The 18,615-nt window shown below is 41.4% G+C and overlaps 1 protein-coding gene across 25 annotated transcripts in view; it reads left to right on the top strand.

Annotated features, from left to right (window-relative positions):
• TSC1 (TSC complex subunit 1) overlaps positions 1-18,615 on the top strand; it is a 53,610-nt gene that overhangs the window by 644 nt on the left and 34,351 nt on the right. For 15 of the 25 annotated variants that reach the window (XM_073022053.1, XM_008005840.3, XM_073022051.1 and 12 more), the window contains exons 2-5: positions 9,250-9,312; positions 15,376-15,561; positions 17,192-17,295; positions 18,460-18,612. In XM_073022053.1, coding sequence (XP_072878154.1) covers positions 15,456-15,561; positions 17,192-17,295; positions 18,460-18,612 — 363 coding nt within the window. In that variant the 5' untranslated portion in view covers positions 9,250-9,312; positions 15,376-15,455. Of the gene's footprint in view, positions 1-1,589; positions 1,655-1,678; positions 2,598-9,249; positions 9,313-15,375; positions 15,562-17,191; positions 17,296-18,459; positions 18,613-18,615 lie in introns of those variants that run through there. The other 10 variants (XM_073022059.1, XM_008005843.3, XM_073022060.1 and 7 more) reach the window with 5 other exon arrangements.

The raw sequence follows: 18,615 nt of genomic DNA, 5'->3' as shown, positions 1-18,615 counted from the left end.
GCTCTGGGTGTACTTGTGGGTGTTTAATTGATGGTGAAAGACAGTTACCTTAAAGTCGGCAAAGGTGATTCCTAAGAGACAGCTATTTGCAGAGCCACTCCTGGGCGTTCATTCATTCATTTGAGGAACTGGAGGATGAAGAGCCTGCAGTCGGAGGGACCTTGTAGAATTAAAGCTTTTTCTTTGTGTTTCCTGTTAAAGAGTTTTGCTTTGTGTGTTTTGGATTTGTGTTGGGGACTTGGGAGAGGACGCGGTCCTCCTAAGAACAACAGCTAATGTTAATGGAGTGCTTGCTCTCTGTGTGCCAGGCACTGTGGAGGTGCTTGGCAGTCATTATCTCCTTTGGTCCTCACGACAAAGAGAAGAGGCAGCCACTATTAACACCTCCAGTCTTCTCAAATGAAGAAACTGAGGCCGGGAGAGAGCAGGGTACTTTGCGTAAAGATCACACCCCGATTGTATCTGAGCCAGGACTGGAACTGCTGGAATCTGACTGACTCCAAAGATATGACTCTTAAATTTATGTTATTGGATCAAAGCTGACCTGTACGTGATTAAAATTTATCATTTAGCCAAGGTTTATGCACGTGTGTTCTGTTTAATGTTAAAGTGGGGGGATGCACTTGGCTTATCCGCCTTAGCTTTTGTTTGGGATGGCAGTGTTGTGCATGTAAATTTGTTAGTCTAAATTAGGCTAAAAAGTACTTGATATTTTAATAAAACTGATGAGTTTACTGCAGAAAAAAGTCCTGCTAAAATCCTTGCTGGCCTTTTTCTTTTTTTTTAAATAGAAAGCATAGAAATAACACTTCACGTTGCATAGAGTAAGCTATAAAAGTGCTAAAATAGAATAATACTCTTCTGAGATACTTTGATTTATAATTTTGGGATCAACTTGGAGTCATCTGAATTCAAACAGCCTGGCAAAGTGGAGCTGTAAATTTTGGGAAGCATTATAAAACCTAATCTTTGGGGAGCCTTTGATTTACCGAACAACCACCTGTGATTCTTAAGTTGAGCATTCCTGAGTAAACCTGGAATATGCAAATGTGAAAACTGATTTAGGGTCGTGTAGGGAAATGTACCTTTAACAGTCATGCATCAGGCAAATGAGGCTCCTCAGAAACACTGAAACATTCTTTGCTATTGCCCTGGGGAGCTGCAGAATCTTCCTCTAACCACCTGGTGTAAACTTAAGGGGTATTTATAGAAGATGTAAACGGAAAATATCCTCTTACTAAAGTTAATATCTTATCCAAAACACTCTTACATCACGTGCCTAGAAGGGGAGATGATGTAAACTTTCTCTGCTTCATACATTTCCTGGTGTCATAAACGCTTGGGATGTTCCTGAATTCCTGGTTAGAAAGCAGGTGGCTACCGGCCTTTTTGTTTCGTAAAATTAGAGTGCTTCAAGTCCTGTGACTCAGTTGTCGTCTTCCTCACTGGATTAAGAGTAAAAACTGATACTGCTACTGTTGTGGTGTAATATGATGCCTTCTGTGCATGCCTGGTTTCACTCGTGAGATGAAACTTAGCCGTCTTACTAGGGCAAATCTAATATATACCTCTGTATGTAATGTTTGCAGAATAATGAACTTGCTGGAAACAAGAGATCTGACACCATAGTGGTCATGAGAACCTCGATGTACAGGTATTTGGCACTATAGTAGGTAGACCTACATATTCGGACACCTTGTGTATGTATTTTGGAAGAAGACTGATTCCGATGTGCACCAGAGGTTGAGGACCACTGGCTTCAAGTATCAATCTGGCTATTTTCATTTATTATTTATCGCAGAGGTATTTCTTAAAATAGCTTCTGGCCTCTTATGTATGTAGTATTGGGTGAATTTTGGGCTCTGAATTAGAGCTGACTTGATCTTATAGCTCTGTCTTCATTTGAAGTTTGTTAGGCTACAAGTATGTTTATTTCTGGGTTCCAGGCCCATAGTGAACTAAAATTAGCTTTTCCTGGAATTAATTGGATATTCTTGAATGCCGATGAGCCACATACAGCAATATCTCAACCATTTCAGGCTCTCCTAAAGAGTCAGATAGCTTTTGACCTTCAGTGGGTCACAAGTTCTCTGAGCCTCAGTGTCTTCATCGGTGAAGTAAAGGTTGGAATGTAAATTAATGAGTATTTCTAGGCCTACATTTCTGTGATTTAAAGTCCTTTGGGGTGTCATTTAAACATTCCGACTAAATCGATTGAGGCAACGTGTTAATGGTTCTGTAATAACCAAGCAAATTGGTGACTTTGCGCCTACCCTGTTGGGTGAAGATCTGTTTAGCATTTATCCTTTCCTTTACATCATAATACTTTTTAAAAAGGTAATTCCCTATAAGTTTCCCATGCTATAAATCTCTGAGAGGTTAGTCTTTGCATTGGTTTTGTCATTTAAGTAGCCGAAGGCATGAAAGAAAGTGTACTTAGTAGCATTAAAATCTGTGGCTGTTTGCTTGAAGTGTGTCTGTGTAGCATACACTCAAACACTGAGTTTGTTTTTTTTAACCTCAGATCATGAATTGGTAACTAATATAATTTGGATGGCATGAAATACTCATTCTCCATTTAAGTTCATCTGAAAGAGGTAAACTGTCGACAATTTGAGATTATTCTTTCTCTGGTTTACTTTTTAAGCCTGTAGTTGCTAGAATTTAGTAACCTTATGTCTGTTTTCATGGGGGAGAATAAAAATTCAAATTTTACACGCTGTATGTAAAATATACTGTCTCAGGACCTTGTCAGTTTCTTGTCCTTTCTCTTGTTCAGTGCTAACTTTTGTTATGAACAGGGAATCAGCAAAAGGTAACAATACTTTTTACAGTTGAATGAATTCAGATTTACACCTACTAAGTAAAATGCCTTAAAAACTGTGCTTTAGTCCAAGACAAAGCATAGTAGTTACTGCCCTACAACTCACAGGTCACTCTCTTAAGTAAATATGATGGCAGTAGAGGCCGGGAAGTGTTTGAGTAACAAAGGACAGTTTTGCCCTTCTGTTGGTGATGTGATGGAAGACTCAGAGGGGAGCTGTAGGAAGAGCAGAGGCAGTGACCTTAATGTCTGCAATAATTAAGACTGCTACTTTGAGTAGTTCACAGAGCATAGTAACAAACTTGAACTGTATCCATTTTAAGTTACACAATGGTTTTATCAATGTTTCAAATAGCAGTTGTTAAATGGATAGACTGCTAAGTATTATGTACCCAGCAATACATTTTTGTTAAGTAGTAATATTGTTACAATAAAGTTTATATTTTTTGAGTACTCATGTGCCAAACACTGTGGTATTTTACATGTCTGATTCCCCATTAACTTCTTACAGCCTTAAGAGGCAGCATGGGAGGAGGAAACAGGCTTAGAGTAAGTTGCCTAAAGTTACTTGGTGGCTGAGCTGGAATATGAACCTTTTCGGTTGACGCCACAGCCCAAACATTTAGTCTTCCTCTGTGATAAACTGCTTCATCTGCTGACCTCATAAATTAACTCACAGGTCAGGTCAGTGGTTCTTAACTTTGGTGGTGGTGGGAAGGTGTGTGGACTCAGTTCCCCTCTGAAAATCTGTGGGAAGCTGTGGACCATATTTCTCTTCTACCCTTCATGTCCCATCATCACCAAAAAAATTCATACAGACATGGAATTTTGGATATGGCTTCAGGGACTTTATGGACCCAGCTTGAAACCCAGCTGATCATTTTAGATAGATTACTGCTCTAAAAATGGACTTAGGCTTTATTAAAAACAATTTTTTTGTTTTTTATTTATTTATTTATTTATTTATTTTTTGAGGCGGAGTCTTGCTCTGTCGCCCAGGCTGGAGTGCAGTGGCACTATCTCGGCTCACTGCAAGCTCCGCCTCCTGGGTTCAGGCCATTCTCCTGCCTCAGCCTCCCGAGTAGCTGGGACTACAGGCGCCTGCCACCAGGCCCGGCTAATTTTTTTGTATTTTTAGTAGAGATGGGGTTTCACCGTGTTAGCCAGGATGGTCTCGATCTCCTGACCTCGTGATCCACCCATCTCGGCCTCCCAAAGTGCTGGGATTACAGGCTTGAGCCACCGCGCCCGGCAATTTTTTTGTTTTTTAACTAGTAGGCAGGAAAGGCCCAAGTCAGAAGGTGGCCTTATGTACCATCTGATTATAAATTATTTTGTTAAACTTCTGTAGTATATCCAGGTATGTAATCTGCTAAGTGCTTGTCAGGCTTGGCATTCGGTCTGTGCTGGTACCTTTAGCACCTGGGAGAATTCCATTGAGCCTTCTTCCCAAGGTTTATGCACGATATATATTTTTTTCCTTTTGAACCTCAACGGAGGTATATTAATGAATGAATGTTTTTTACCTTCATCCTTCTTTTTCCTAGACCGGTGGTTCTGAACCTTTAGTGGATATCAGAATTACCTAGAAGACCCCACCCCCAAAGTATCTAATTCAGAGATCTGGGGAAAGGCTTGAGAAGTTACATTTCTAACAAATACCCAGGTGATGCTCCTGCTAGTGGTGCCAGGACCACATTTTGAGAACCACTGCCCTAGACTATCAAACTATACCCTTTTTCCCTAGAATACTTCTATTTCAGTCCTGTAAACCTGAAACCTAAAGATACCTCACAGTTTGCTTTGTATTTCTTTTAGGAGAAGCTCTGGGTAGTGTCTTTTTGAAATATACATGGTATCTGTTTGGCCTGTATTTTCTTAGTAAATAGTGTTGTTCCTGTTAATAGAAAGTCAAAACATAAGCATTATTTATTGAAGAGATACGCCTTACCACAATCAAGCTCTGGCCTGATACGGAAGTTACTAGAAGATTCTTCACCTTTGCGATAGGATGTAAGCTTTAGCAAACCATCCATCAAGGCCCCTAATGGCAGAAATTCTGAATGGAGAATCTGGCAAGTTGGATCTCTCCTACCCCAGTTTGTCCTTGAGAGGGACTCCCACTGCTGAGACCTTTTAAATCACACATGACTACACGTATTGGCAGGTTTTACCATCAGCTGTTTTACTCTCACATAGTAAGTAGTTATTTCCTACCCTTTTCTCCTTCCTTCTAGGCACTGATAGGAAGAGAGAATGGGAGCAAGTATCTTACCCTTTTTAGATGCATTTGTGCTGAAGGCGCCTTGGTTCACTTGATAGAATATTACCCTAAGAAGTCACCTGAGAATTCCTGAGCCAGAGCAGAGCATTAACCTAACGTTTCTGCTCTATCTAACTGTACCTGATAATAAAATAGTCCCTCCATGCCTGGGCCTGTGTCTGACTTGTCCTTGAATTTTTATGGATAAAAAATTGGATATAGAAAACAAGTTATAGTGAAGAGACATCCGCCTTCATTTACACATGCAGTGTATTTTTACATCATAGACAAATGTGTACAAAATTATCTTAGGCAAATTGATCTGCAGTCACCTATTTGACGTTACCTACAATCCTGAGGAGTCGTGGAGGGTAGTGTCTAGGCCACATATCGCCGCACTTGTTTTTGAAAAGTTCGAATATTCCCCTGTAATTTCAGATAAACCCTTTCTAAAGACATCTTAGGTGTCTGCCACTAGTATTTTCAAAAGGTATATATACCTCTTGGCTCTCACAGCTCATAATGCATCTTGGCTAGGGCAGAGATATGTGAAAAAAATGGCATATGGGTCCTGCTAATGACAGCTATCCATGGCTGTTAGGCTGGACTTCATGTGTCATCCTAGGCATATAAGCCATCCGTCTGTAAACACCTAAAGAATGATATTAGTTAAGATGAATGGTGAAAACAGATTGACCTATGTGCCTTCCGTTTCATCTCAAAATACTTAAAACACAGAGCCCTTTTCTTCTTCCGCAAACCTACGTTTTATTCAAAAAGGTTGCTTATAGAAGTGAAGTTATAATGATGAACATAAGTGAGAACACAACTTTTGGGTCCAATATGAAAGGGAAAAAAGTCTAGATCTGGAGTCAGGTTTCTTTTTAGATTTGGCTTTCGAAGATAAGGACATGGATTGATACTGGTGTTCTGCTCTGCCATGTGTTTCCATCTGCACGCCTCCCTTCCCTTCAGGAGGTTCACAAGTCACATCTCCCTTTACTGACCAGGGTGATTGTGCCTGGTAGTACCCCCCGTAGGGCAGGATTGAAATACAAATGAATAAGTCAATAAACACTTAAAAATATAAATAAGAGTAGAATAGTAGGTAGCCTTTGACATACCAACATAAAATTGCTACCAATTTAGTACCATTATCATTTTTAGTGCAGTGATAAAGAAGTTAAAAGTCTTAACACTGAGCATTGGACAGAAACATTCTGCTAGGTAAGGGGGTGGTGGCTCACGCCTGTAATCCCAGCACTGTGGGAGGCTGAGGTGGATGGATCACTTGAGTCCAGGAGTTCTAGACCAGCCTGGGCAACATAGGGAGACCCTGTCTCTACAAAAATTACAAAAATTAGCCAGGCATGGTGGTGTGTGCCTGTATTCCCAGCTACTTGGGAGGTTGAGGTGGGATGTTTGCTGGAGCCTGGGAGGCGAAGGTCACAGTGAACCGTGAGCCATGGTCAGGCCACTGCACTCCAGCCTGGGCGACAGAGCGGGGCTCTATCTCAAAAAACAAAACAAAACAAACCAACCACCACCACCTTTTGGTGGTGTGCACTACTCTCCTAGAGTAGGGCCTTGATGGAGGACAGGGGTTGTGGCTGGGCAGTCTACAGGATCTCATCTGGTGTAGATCCTAATTTTACCCTTGCCTTAGATAGTTCTTCTCAGGTAAAATGTCCAACCAGGATTAGTTGCAAGAGGAAGTCTATATGACTCACTGGACTAACTGCTTATTTTAAGATTCTGATTTTAAGATTAGAGGCTTCTGCACTTTATTTATTTATTTATCTATTTATTTTGAGATGGAGTTTTGCTCTTGTTGCCCAGGCTGGAGTGCAATGGCATGATCTCTGCTCACTGCAACCTCCGCCTCCTGGGTTCCAGCGATTCTCCTGCTTCAGCCTCCCGAGTAGCTGGGATTACAGGCATGCGCCACCATGCCCGGCTAGTTTTGTATTTTCGGTAGAGACGGGGTTTCTCCATGTTGGTTAGGCTGGTCTCAAACTCCCAACCTCAGGTGATCTGCCCACCTTGGCCTCCCGAAGTGCTGGGATTACAGGTGTGAGACACCGTGCCCGGCCTGGGCTCCTGCAGTTTAATTCAAGCCCTATGACTTGCATTGAGTCCGACCAGGCAAGCACTCCCTGACAGAATGGTATGATCCCTCTTTTCCGGAGGACCAGCCTGCCTGCAGCATTGTTCACAGGCTTGCAGGTGCCACTGAAGAAACCAGTGGAGTTTAATGTCTGGAATGTGTTCCACGTGGAAATAGAATTACCCTGTCATCTGGAACAGTGATTTTAATTGTTAGAGAGCTCCTCAGTCCACTAATTTGACTTTGGCCATGGTTGTACATTTAAGAAGTTGGTTCAAGTTTTTTCCGTGTTTAGGGTAATTGGGTGTCCGTAGTATATGAAGCTCAGCTTTCACACTCTATTCAACTCTGGAATGCCTGCCAAAGAAGCTGATTACATCTTACCTGATCTGAGCAGGGTGTATTTGCCTCTTGTGTGCCAGGTGCCAGGATAGACCCTAGGTGTCCCAGATGGTTCCTGTCCTTATGGAGTTTACAATCTAGTGATCAGATTGTACCTAAATATAGTTTGAAGGACCCATATTTTAAAAGCAAACTAGAATGTATTGATATATACTCATTTAGCACTGATATTTAATACAAGTTAATTTGGACAAAGTGGGGTAAAAGGGGGAAGAAAATAGAAAAATGGTAGCTGTTCACAAATATTTTATGTCTCTTATAGAAGGATTAAATTTAAGTCATGCTGCCTGAAGGCAGAATTAGGCTTTGGACATTTATTTAAGAAATACTGGCCAGGTGCAGTGGCTCACATCTGTAATACTAGCACCTTGGGAGGCCTTGATGGGAGGATTGCTTGAGGCTAGGAGTTTGGGCATAGCCTGGGCAACATAGTGAGACCCCATCTTTAAAAAAGAATTAGTCGGGCATGGTGGTGTGTGCCTGTATTCCTAGCTACTCGGGAGACTGAGGTGGGAGGATCGCTTGAGCCTAGGAGTTTGAGGTTGCAGTGAACTATGATGGCGCCACTGTACTCTAGTCTAAGAGTTAGACCCTGTCTGTAAAAGAGAAAGAGAGAAAGAAAAGAAAGAAAATGAAAAGAAAGAAAGATTTTAACTCCTAGTCATTCAATCAAGAAGTGCCAGACACCTTGGTAGCTGCTTGAAATACAGTACTGAGTAAGCTGCAGTCTCTCCCTGGATGTAACTGCTAGTGAAGGAGACATGTTCAGTGATTAATCGAGCTTATTTAATTGGGTTGTGGTAAGTGACACAAGAAATATAGGCTGCAAGAGCATAACAGGGGACCTGACCTAGTCTGGAAGGTGGGAGTGGGAGGGAAGTGGAGCCTAGGAGGGCTTCTCCGAGGAAGTGAGCATTTAAGCTGAGATTTTAAGGATGAAGAGTGAGTTTAGGAGGAGCCAAAGGTCGAGTCTCTTAGGCTCAGGAATGGGGAGCATGTGGCTTGACCAAGGAACTGAAAGGCCAGTGAGGCAAGGTGGTGGGGAGGGTTGTGGAGGGGTGAGGACTGTGGGAACTGTGGCGGGCAGTGAGGGCCTGCTGGCCCACTCAGTGCTTTGTGCCCCTCACTGTCCTGGACCTGCCTCACATGGCTCCTCCGGTAACTTCGGTGTGCCCCACATTGTGCCGAGGGCAATAGGATGCATCATCTCATGTAATCCCCACAAGCCTTATGAGCTTGATGCCATCATTATTCTAACTTTACAGACAAGGTAACTTACAGTTAGACCTTGGAGACTTAAGATAAATAGCCAAATGTTACACACTAATAAGTTGCAGAGCTTGGATTTTAACCCGGAACTCTCTAATTCTAGGGCCTATCCTGCCCATTCATTTATACCTCTAACAGACATTAACAAAAGACAGAGATTACAAGTTCAGCACAATATAAAGAATTTTCCAGCAACCAGCTGTTCAGAAATGTAGACGGGGAGAGGCACGTGCTTCCAGTGATTATGAGTGTTCATTCCAGTGGAAACATGATGGCCACCTGTTGGGGATAGCGGAGGAAGAAGCTTGTGCCAGATGAACCCCTAACTCGCTTCTGATTGCATCTGGGATTTTGCTTCATTGTGCATTTGTTTTCTTCCTTCAGTGACCATGAAAGACCCCAGGTTGACAGCACTGGAAACTGAAGTACCAGTTGTCCGTAGAACAGGTAAGGTCTAACCAGGCCAGTGGTTAGAGGAAGATGGGAGGGAATTATCTTGCCCATGGTTGTGCATTCAGGGATTTAACATTTACAGTTTTAGCTACTTGCCAGGAACTGGACCATCTATGGCATGAAGTAATTAGCATTACTGATGATTATTAGTTGCTTATTCAGTGCCTGACACTGTGCAAAGTGCATTGTATGGATTACTTTTCTTCTTCACAGCCACACTTTCGGTGTATCCCCATTTTACAGGTGAGGATTCAGGTTCAAAGATGTCACGTAGTTTTCCTAAAGGAGTATAGCTAGTACTTGGTGGACTCAATTCAGCTCTGTTTAGCAGCAAAGTTTGGTTTTAACCACTTCATTAAATTAAAGCCTGTGTGCTGACACAAGTCATTTAACTAGTGCAGAGGTTCTTAGCCCTGGCTGCACCTTAGAAATCCGCATGGGTTTATAAAAACAAACCAAATGTGATATGCTCCAGACTTTCTGTAAGCTCTCCAGGTGATTCTAATGTACATCCTGGGCCAAGAACCCTTGAGCTGGTGAGTGAGCATTTGCATCTTAACATGGCTATATCTGTTGTCTTAAATTAATTTTTGAGAGATAAGTTATATGCTATAGTAGTTTTTAGGAATTGGAGGATCCTGTCTCAGAATATATCCTTCATAAATGTTGAGGTGCTGGCATTTCTGTGGATGGAATTTCCTCTTAGTGGCCTAACTGATCACTGAACTGTAATTTTGGTTTAGCAGTAATAGTGCCAAGTGCAAAGAGTTGTGTATAGGAAGGGTTTAGGGAAGGCAGGAGGTGCTTGGTCTGCTGTCTTTATACATGGACAGCTGTGTGACTCATGCCAAGGCTCAGTGGTTGCTGTTTACTATATTCTGTCACTGTCTGCCTCACCTCTGTCATAGGAATTGTGAAATAAGGTAGAGATTTTTGTCTTACAGCTCTACATCAGTTCGTAAGTAGGGTCTTGATACAAACTGTAGACTGTCTAACAAGAAAGTTAAGTATTGTTCTCTCACAAGTAGGGAAAATTTTCTGAGTTTGATTTTTCATTTTCAGTGTTTTTGTGTGTGCTTCATACTGTTCCTTTTTTTTAGAAGTCCACTGTATATGAATTTGAACCCAAAGTCAAATGGTTAAGTGTTCAGATCATTGAGGTCCAAGCTAAATATCACCATCATAAAATGTAAATTCTGAGATACAAAAGTAAATCTTAAATTTTATTAAACATTTTTCACCATAGTAATTGTATTGCATTTTAGTAGTCAGATTTTAGAAGTTCGAAATTTTAATATAGGAAAAATACTTTGTGGACACTACTGGCTGCTAGGTTACTCCTGTGGTCACTATGTCACAGGTGTGTAATATCATCTCAGCTGGCACACAGCCTCATTGGTAACATTTTTGGACAAAGCAGAATTCAGGAAAGTTTCTGGTAGATGGTTTTCTGGAAGGAACCTTGTACCTGGGATTCATAGCTTGGCAAGCCTCAAAGATCCTTACTCTTCAATTACTAAAAATTGTTGGCTGCCTTTAGCAATTATTTTTATTTTGAAACAAAAAAAACCCCCAACTTTTAATAGCATTTTTCTTTTTTCATGGGGTACTCTTGCTTATACTTTTGTCCTCATTTTTAAGACATTTTTGGTCAGGTGTGGTGGCTCACACCTGTAATCCCAGCACTTTGGGAGGCCAAGGTGGGAGGATCACCTGAGGTCAGGAGTTCGAGACCAGCCTGACCAACATGGTAAAACCCCGTCTCTACTAAAAGTATACAAATTAGCTAGGCATGGTGGTGTGCGCCTGTGATCTCAGCTACTTGGGAGGCTGAGGCAGGAGAATCGCTTGAACCTGGGAGGTGGAGGTTGCAGTGGGCCAAGATTGTGCCGTTGCACTCCAGCCTGAGCGACAGAGCGAGACTCTGTCTCAATTAAAAAACAAAAACAAAACACCTGTGCCAAAGCCAGACAGCCACCAGATTTTGGCTAAGTATAGAGACTGAAACTGAACTTTGGCAGATCCCTGCTTTCCATGTTTTTTGAGATCGTAAGTATTGTTGGATCAAATCTGGTTACTAGCTGTGTAGTTTAAACTTGGTTCAAGGTTTCTCATGAATTACAAAGTATCTTTTATTGAAAAGTGATGACTAAGAACCTCCCTGCTGCTTTAGATTGGGTGGTCAGGGGAGGCCCATCAGAGATCTGTGAGACAGTCAGCTGTGCAAGGATGTGGGATAAGAGTGTTCCATGCAGAGAGGGAACAGCAAGTGCAAAGGCCTTGAGCAAGAAAGAACCAGTATTCCTGTGTTTGGGAAGACTGGGACTAGAGCAGAGGAATGAAGAGGCAGAGGGAGGTTGGGAGGTTAATAACTTGCTGGATCTTAGGAGGCCTTGTAGACTACTCATGAGTTTCATAAGTTCCATAATGTTATTGGCTCTTATTAATTCCATGGGAAGCCACCGGATGATTTTAAACAGAGGAGTGAGATTCTGATGTTCATATCTCAATGTCTCTTGTGGTTATTTGGTGGCAAATGAATTTTGTAGGGTAGCATGAATACAAGCAGGGAGAGTAGTGAGGGGGGCTGCTGCTCCCTTGTCTCTGAGAGATGATGGGGGCTTCGACTGAGGTGATAGCAAAGGGTTTGCTGATGGATTAGATATGGTGTTGGGGGTGGTGAAAGAGTCAAGGAGTCACCTGGGTGTTCGCTTTAGACTGATGGTAGTGCCTTTTACTGAGATCCAGAAGATGGCAGAGTGATGGATTTTGGAGTAGAGATTGGCCTTGAAGGTCATGCCCTCTTAATATGACTAGCATCATCTACAACACTGTACTGTGCACTGTATGTGGCCACTAAAGATAATATTAAACTAAATGGAATGTTGCTTTAGCATATAGGATACAGAAATCCATTCACCCAGTTGCTGTCATTTAACTTCTCCCGTATGGTATTTTCTATGGTGAGTTACTTCCAAAGTGGAAAAGAGACTTTTATGGCTAGAGACTTTTGTGGCTAACACACTGATGCTTCATTGTGTCTGTGGTGCTGATCTTTAAGTGACTTTTCTCAGCCAGTCTCTATAGGCTGTAAAATGTGTTTAACATGTGTACATTTCATCCACCACCACCACCACCCCTGACTGAGTCCAAGTTGGGCTGGTTTCTTCCCCTTTTTTGTGCACATATTGAACCATGTCTTTTTTTCTGCTATAGAACATTTAATTCTTCATAGAACTGGCCAAGTCTGTCTTACCTACTTAACACCTTGCACTTACTGTACCCTCAAATGTTTGAATGTGCTTAAAAAGGAGATATTCTAGTTATGGGACTGATCCCAAAAGCTATGATTTAACTCTTAGGAGGGCTTTTTAGAATGTCAGAAATGCTTGAACTCGAGCCACTTATGCAAAGAATCTCACATAAAACCCAATGTTTATATTTTTCCTGGAGATTAAAAACTATGGCAAACAGTAGTATTTTGGAAGGCAGCTATGCTCACCACTATACCACCAACGCGGCCGACAGTAGAATTTTGGAACCAGAGAGAAATACTTGTTGCCAAAATGTGTTTCTGATATGTTTTAGAATAAAACCTTATTTTGCAAACAAAAACAGGCTAGGTAGCCCAAGCTGATTAGCCCACACTATCGCCAAGTTGACTGGATGGGCGCCATCTTTGTTTAAAATTGAGCTCGTGTCACTCTGGGCTCTGGGGCTGCCTGCGTGTGGAGGCCCAGATCTGACATTATCGTCTTCTGACTACACAGAAGGCAAACTCAGAGTCTCCCTAGACAGATAGTAGGTAAGTAACAATTTTATTGAAACAAAACCAAACTTAGGGACAAGATACTTTTAAGTTTATGAACAACATTCTTTGTCACTAATTGAGAATCATTTGTGATTTACCTGAAGTAGAAATCAATGTGGGGGTTAGCTGGACAAGTGTGCTATTAAAAAGTCACCTTGAAAGTGGTGGCCCAAAGATTTTTACTGGTATTTTTTATGATAATATACAGGTGCTATGCAGCAAATGTTTGTATGTACCTGTTACCATACTAATTACTTTTTAGTTTTGAACTTTTGCGGTAGAATCTTACCAATGGTGGTCTCACATTTTGGAGCCCTTTGAAATTAACTTCCTACGTGATTTACTTGTAAGATTTTTATTTATAGATATGAGTCAGCAACTTCCTATACCATGGTATCAAAAAGGCATTTAGACATTTTAATTGATTTTTCTGCTAAATGACCTTCTAACTTACTGAGAGCCAAAACCAGTGAATGTCACAAGATTGTAATTAAACAGGAACATAGATGCTAGCAAGTTAATACCTGGCAGTTTTGGGGGTCATTGCTAATTTAAATGTGGCATTCTTGCAAAAGGGGCTTCTCTCTCTCTCTCCCTTTTTTTTTTTTTTTTTTTTTTGAGGCAGAATCTTGCTTTGTTGCCCAGGCTGGAGTGCAGTGGCACGACCTTGACTCACTGCAACCTCTGCCTCGCAGGCTCAAGCAATTCTCCTGCCTCAGCCTCCTGAGTAGCTGGGATTACAGGTGCCTGCCACCACACCAGCTAATTTTTGTATTTTTAGTAGAGATGGGGCTTCACCATGTTGTCCAGGCTGGTCTCAAACTCCTGACCTCAGGTGATCCACCTGCCTCGGCCTCCCACTGTGCTGGGATTTTAGGCGTGAGCCACCATGCCCGGCCTCAGCCTCTACATCTGGCCTCAGCTTAACTCTTCAGTTGGATTTTTCTTTATCATAGTGTTTCTCAAAACTAGTTTGTGTCTCATTTTAAGAATTACCTGGAGTGCTTATTAAAATACAGATTCCTGAGCCCAAAATTCAGTTTTGGAAGGGGCCCAGGTATTGCATTTCTAGCAAATACCCCAGGTAGTTTTGATGCACATTGAAGCTTAAGAACTGCTACTTACACTTACTGAAAGAAAAGGAAATGTTATCCTTTTTGGACATCCATATCCCCATGTGTAAAATAAGGATGATACCTGCTCACATCACATCACAGAGTTGCTGTGATGATGAAAACCACAGGTTAGCTTAGTGTGACACTTAAGGGCCTGGAGCTTTGGAGTAAGTCAGATCCAGGTTCCAATATCAGTTTTTCTCCTCCGGTTTTGCCTCTTGCTAGCTTTGTGACCCAGAACAAACGGCTTGATCTCCATTCTGCTCCCTGTACAATGGGGACAAAAGTGCCAATTACATGGTGGTCATATTAGGAGTATTTACAATGATGTTTGTAAAAGGTGTACAGTGCTTGTCTTATGAATAACTGTTGTTACTTGTTTTTGCAAATACAGCCTCAGAGACCAAAGTAAGGGAGAAATCATAAGTGTGTATAGTTAACACTTGGGGAATGAGCTGCTTTTTGTATATCAAGATAAAGCAGCTGCTCTACTACCGTGGAGAGCTTGGGTTTTGAAGGGTGAGTTTTTGAAGGTTTGCCCTGATGAGCCCATCTATGAATACCTCCCTGCAGCCAGTGGTATTTGGATGTACAGTTAGATGTCTCAGATGACAGGTGTATGCTAAAACAGAGAAATGACCCCCAGTTTATGCTAGGTGTTGGACTTAACAGAATTGTGACCTAACCAGCTGTACTAACTCTTAGCCATTGATGAGATTGTCAAGAAGGAAATAGTGTGTATTTAGTTCTTTTGCTGAAAAAAGATTATCTGCTTTTTAGATCAATAATTTGAAATATAAATATAGTCTTAGCCAAAACCCAAGGTAGAATCAGAAGTAGGAGTAAAACTTAGATTTGATCCTATTATTAAGTTGCTGTGACTGGTATCAGTTTTTAAGGTTTCTTTCTGATTGTTGTATTTTGTAGAAACCTTCTTCATAAACTCGCCAAATAATTGTTCATATGCTTTATCTTCTTTTCTCAGCCAAACGTACTCACTGTTCAAACCAGAGAATTCTGGTCAAACTTTCCATTGCATTGAACACATGCATTGGTTTGTCTTGCAGGTATTTTTTTGTGTGTGGAGAAAAATGGGGCCATTTAGTGACTCTTCATCTTCCTTTTTGTCAGTCTGGTAGTGGCGCCAATGAAGAACCTTCAGAACCTGTAGCACACGTCCTGGAGCTGGCACAGCGCCTTTGAGGGAGAGAATGGCCCAACAAGCGAATGTCGGGGAGCTCCTCGCCATGCTGGACTCCCCGATGCTGGGTGTGCGGGACGACGTGACAGCTGTCTTTAAAGAGAACCTCAATTCTGGTTAGCAAAATAATATCCTTTTAGCTTATCTGCTAAAAAGAAGAGATTGATTTAGAGCCACTAGAATCCTGCTGATAATTTTAGTTTTCATCTTCTGAAGAGTTTTTTAAACACCCAAAGAGAGTATCTATATGTGTTTTAAACTTTCAATTATAGAAATACTCAAGTATGCCCACACATGAAGTAAGAATCATGTAGTGAACCCCATGAACCCAGTTTCAAATTCTTTCCTCCCTGACTCTCCCACCCTCCAAATATTTTAAAGCAAATTCCAGACATCGCTTTAACTATAAATCATATATGTGGTTTTTAATATGAAAAGTGCTTAACCTCTTTTTAGTATGAGAAATACAAATTTAAATAGTACCCTTTTTTGCTTGCCAGGTTGGCAAAATTAAATACTGAGTATAGAGATGGGCACTGTGAGCAGGAATGTGAATTGATGTTCAGCCGTTTGGAGTATCAGTCATCAGTTTTAAAACACATACCATTTGGGCCATTTATAAGAATCTGTATCTTCTTATAGCTTCGAGTGAAGTATAGTGAGAAATTGGAAAAACCCAAGTATCCTTCAGTAGGTGAATGGTTAAATTAGTTATATGGAGCCATGCAGTAGAACACTTGGAGGACGGAAAGAAATGAAATAGGCCATAGATGCTGACATGGGAAGGTGGTTACAACACATTGTTCAGTGGAAAAAACACACGTGCACAAACTGTGTCTGCGTCTGTGGACATGAGGGCTGCATGTGTGCGATTATACAAGTAGAAAAAGGTTTGAAGAGACACACTCTAAACTTAAGGGTGTTTATCTGTGAAGAGGGGTTGGGAGGCAGGTGGCAGGAGCACTTTCACTTTTATTTTATGTACTTTTACATCGCCTGGATTTTTAACAATAGATATGGATTATTTTTTGTAATTAAAAAAGCAATAGAGGGCCGGGTGCGGTGGCTCACGCCTGTAATCCCAGCACTTGGGGAGGTCGAGGCAGGTGGATCATGAGGTCAGGAGATCGAGACCATCTTGGCCAACATGGTGAAACCCCATCTCTACTAAAAATACAAAAATTGGCCGGGTGTGGTAGCTCACACCTGTAATCCCAGCTACTTGGGAGGCTGAGGCAGGAGAATGGCGTGAACCCGGGAGGCGGAGCTTGCATTGAGCTGAGATTATGCCACTGCACTCCAGCCTGGGCAACAGAGCGAGACTCCATATCAAAAAAAAAAAAAAAAAACAAATACAAAAATTAGCCAGGCGTGGTGGCAGGTGCCTGTAATCTCAGCTAGCTACTGGGGAGGCTGAGGCACAAGAATTGCTTGAACCCAGGAGGCAGAGGTTGCAGTGAACTGAGATTGTGCCACTGCACTCCAGCCTGGCAACAGAGCGAGACTCCATCTCAAAAAAAAAAAGCAATAAAAATAAAAGGACTTCATATGTTTTTATGCATATTTAGCCAAATAAGCTTGTGATTATCCTATTATTAAATTAAGAAGGCAGAAATGTAATGCTGCATAACACTTAGAATAGCATATAAAGAAATATTTTCTAGATTTTGTGACAGGCAGCTGTGTAAGGTAAATTTAGGATGTTAAGGGGAGTAAGTATCATCCGTTGCCCTTTTCTTGATTTAGACCGTGGTCCTATGCTTGTAAACACTTTGGTGGATTATTACCTGGAAACCAACTCTCAGCCGGCGTTGCACATCCTGACCACCTTACAAGAGCCACATGACAAGGTAACAGCTGATGTGTCGTAGGCATTTCATATGTTCTCCATGAGTACAACAGCTTCTGTGCATGGCCACTGTGCAATTTATCCCAAGCTTATTCTTTTGATTTCTGTGTGCTACTGATGACATTGTTCCCAGTTTATAACTACATATAAAAATTAATTTGTAGGACCCATGATTCTTGAAAAGTTTACAAAATAAAACATATTTCAGAGACTGTTAAAGATCTTGTTTAAAGAAATCTTACATTTCCAGTACTATAATTGTATAGTGATGGTTTGGCCCATAGATACCCATATTTCAACCCATACTTTGAATAGGATTTTTAGACTTTTATCAATATGGAAAAGCTTCAAGTACAAAGGACTTACATGGCAAATTAATGAGTCTTGTTTCCTAGCACCAGGTACTTGGAGGGCTCCTTCATGTTTTCCTTTTGTTTTTAGTAAGTAGGTAATAAAGCATTGTTATTGCAGACTTTGGTAAGTCTTAAGTGTGTATATGAGAGCAACTGCCCCAGGATTTGAAGACCTTGTATTGCATGCCTTTTGCAGTACATCTTGTTTTGTTTTGTTTTCTAAAGAGGTGGGGTCTCATTCTGTTGCCCAGACTGGAGCATAGTGGCACAATCATAGCTCACTGTAACCTTGAACTCCTGGCCTCATGCTGTCCTCCTGCCTCAGCCCCCCAAAGTGCAGGGATTGCAGGCATGAGCCACTGCGCCTGGCCCATCTTGTTTTTTTATTTACTCTGGTCTGAATTGTTACTTCTACTACCTAATTGTTACTTGAGATCAAACCATGTAGGTTGGGTTGCTCTAGCAATAAGTGGCTGTTTCCTGCGGGATGCCCTCATGGCTTCAATAACCTAACACAGTTTGACACTAGTGGTTATTGAGGGACTGTGAACAAGTCTCCCCCTTTTTGCATGCGTGTATTGTAGGATCCTTTTTCATGAGATGCAAACTGGCTGCCTTTTGTCAGGCCAAATGCAGCAGTGTTTTGTTTGCTAACGTGGTTTTTAAAATGTTGAATTTGATATTTTATCTGCATGAGCCTTGCTTTACATTAGAGACAAGACTTGAGAGACTGGGGCACATCATTGTTGTCTTTATTTTTGTTAACTTCATATATTCATGTGAGGATTTCCCTTCTTCTTTTGCATTTTCAGCACCTCTTGGACAGGATTAATGAATATGTGGGTAAAGCCGCCACTCGTTTATCCATCCTCTCGTTACTGGGTCATGTCATAAGACTGCAGCCATCTTGGAAGCATAAGCTGTCTCAAGCACCTCTTTTGCCTTCTTTACTAAAATGTCTCAAGGTA

Source organism: Chlorocebus sabaeus, chromosome 12 (assembly GCF_047675955.1).
Source record: "Chlorocebus sabaeus isolate Y175 chromosome 12, mChlSab1.0.hap1, whole genome shotgun sequence".
Classification (NCBI taxonomy): domain Eukaryota; kingdom Metazoa; phylum Chordata; class Mammalia; order Primates; family Cercopithecidae; genus Chlorocebus; species Chlorocebus sabaeus.
This window is presented reverse-complemented; position numbering and strand designations above follow the sequence as displayed.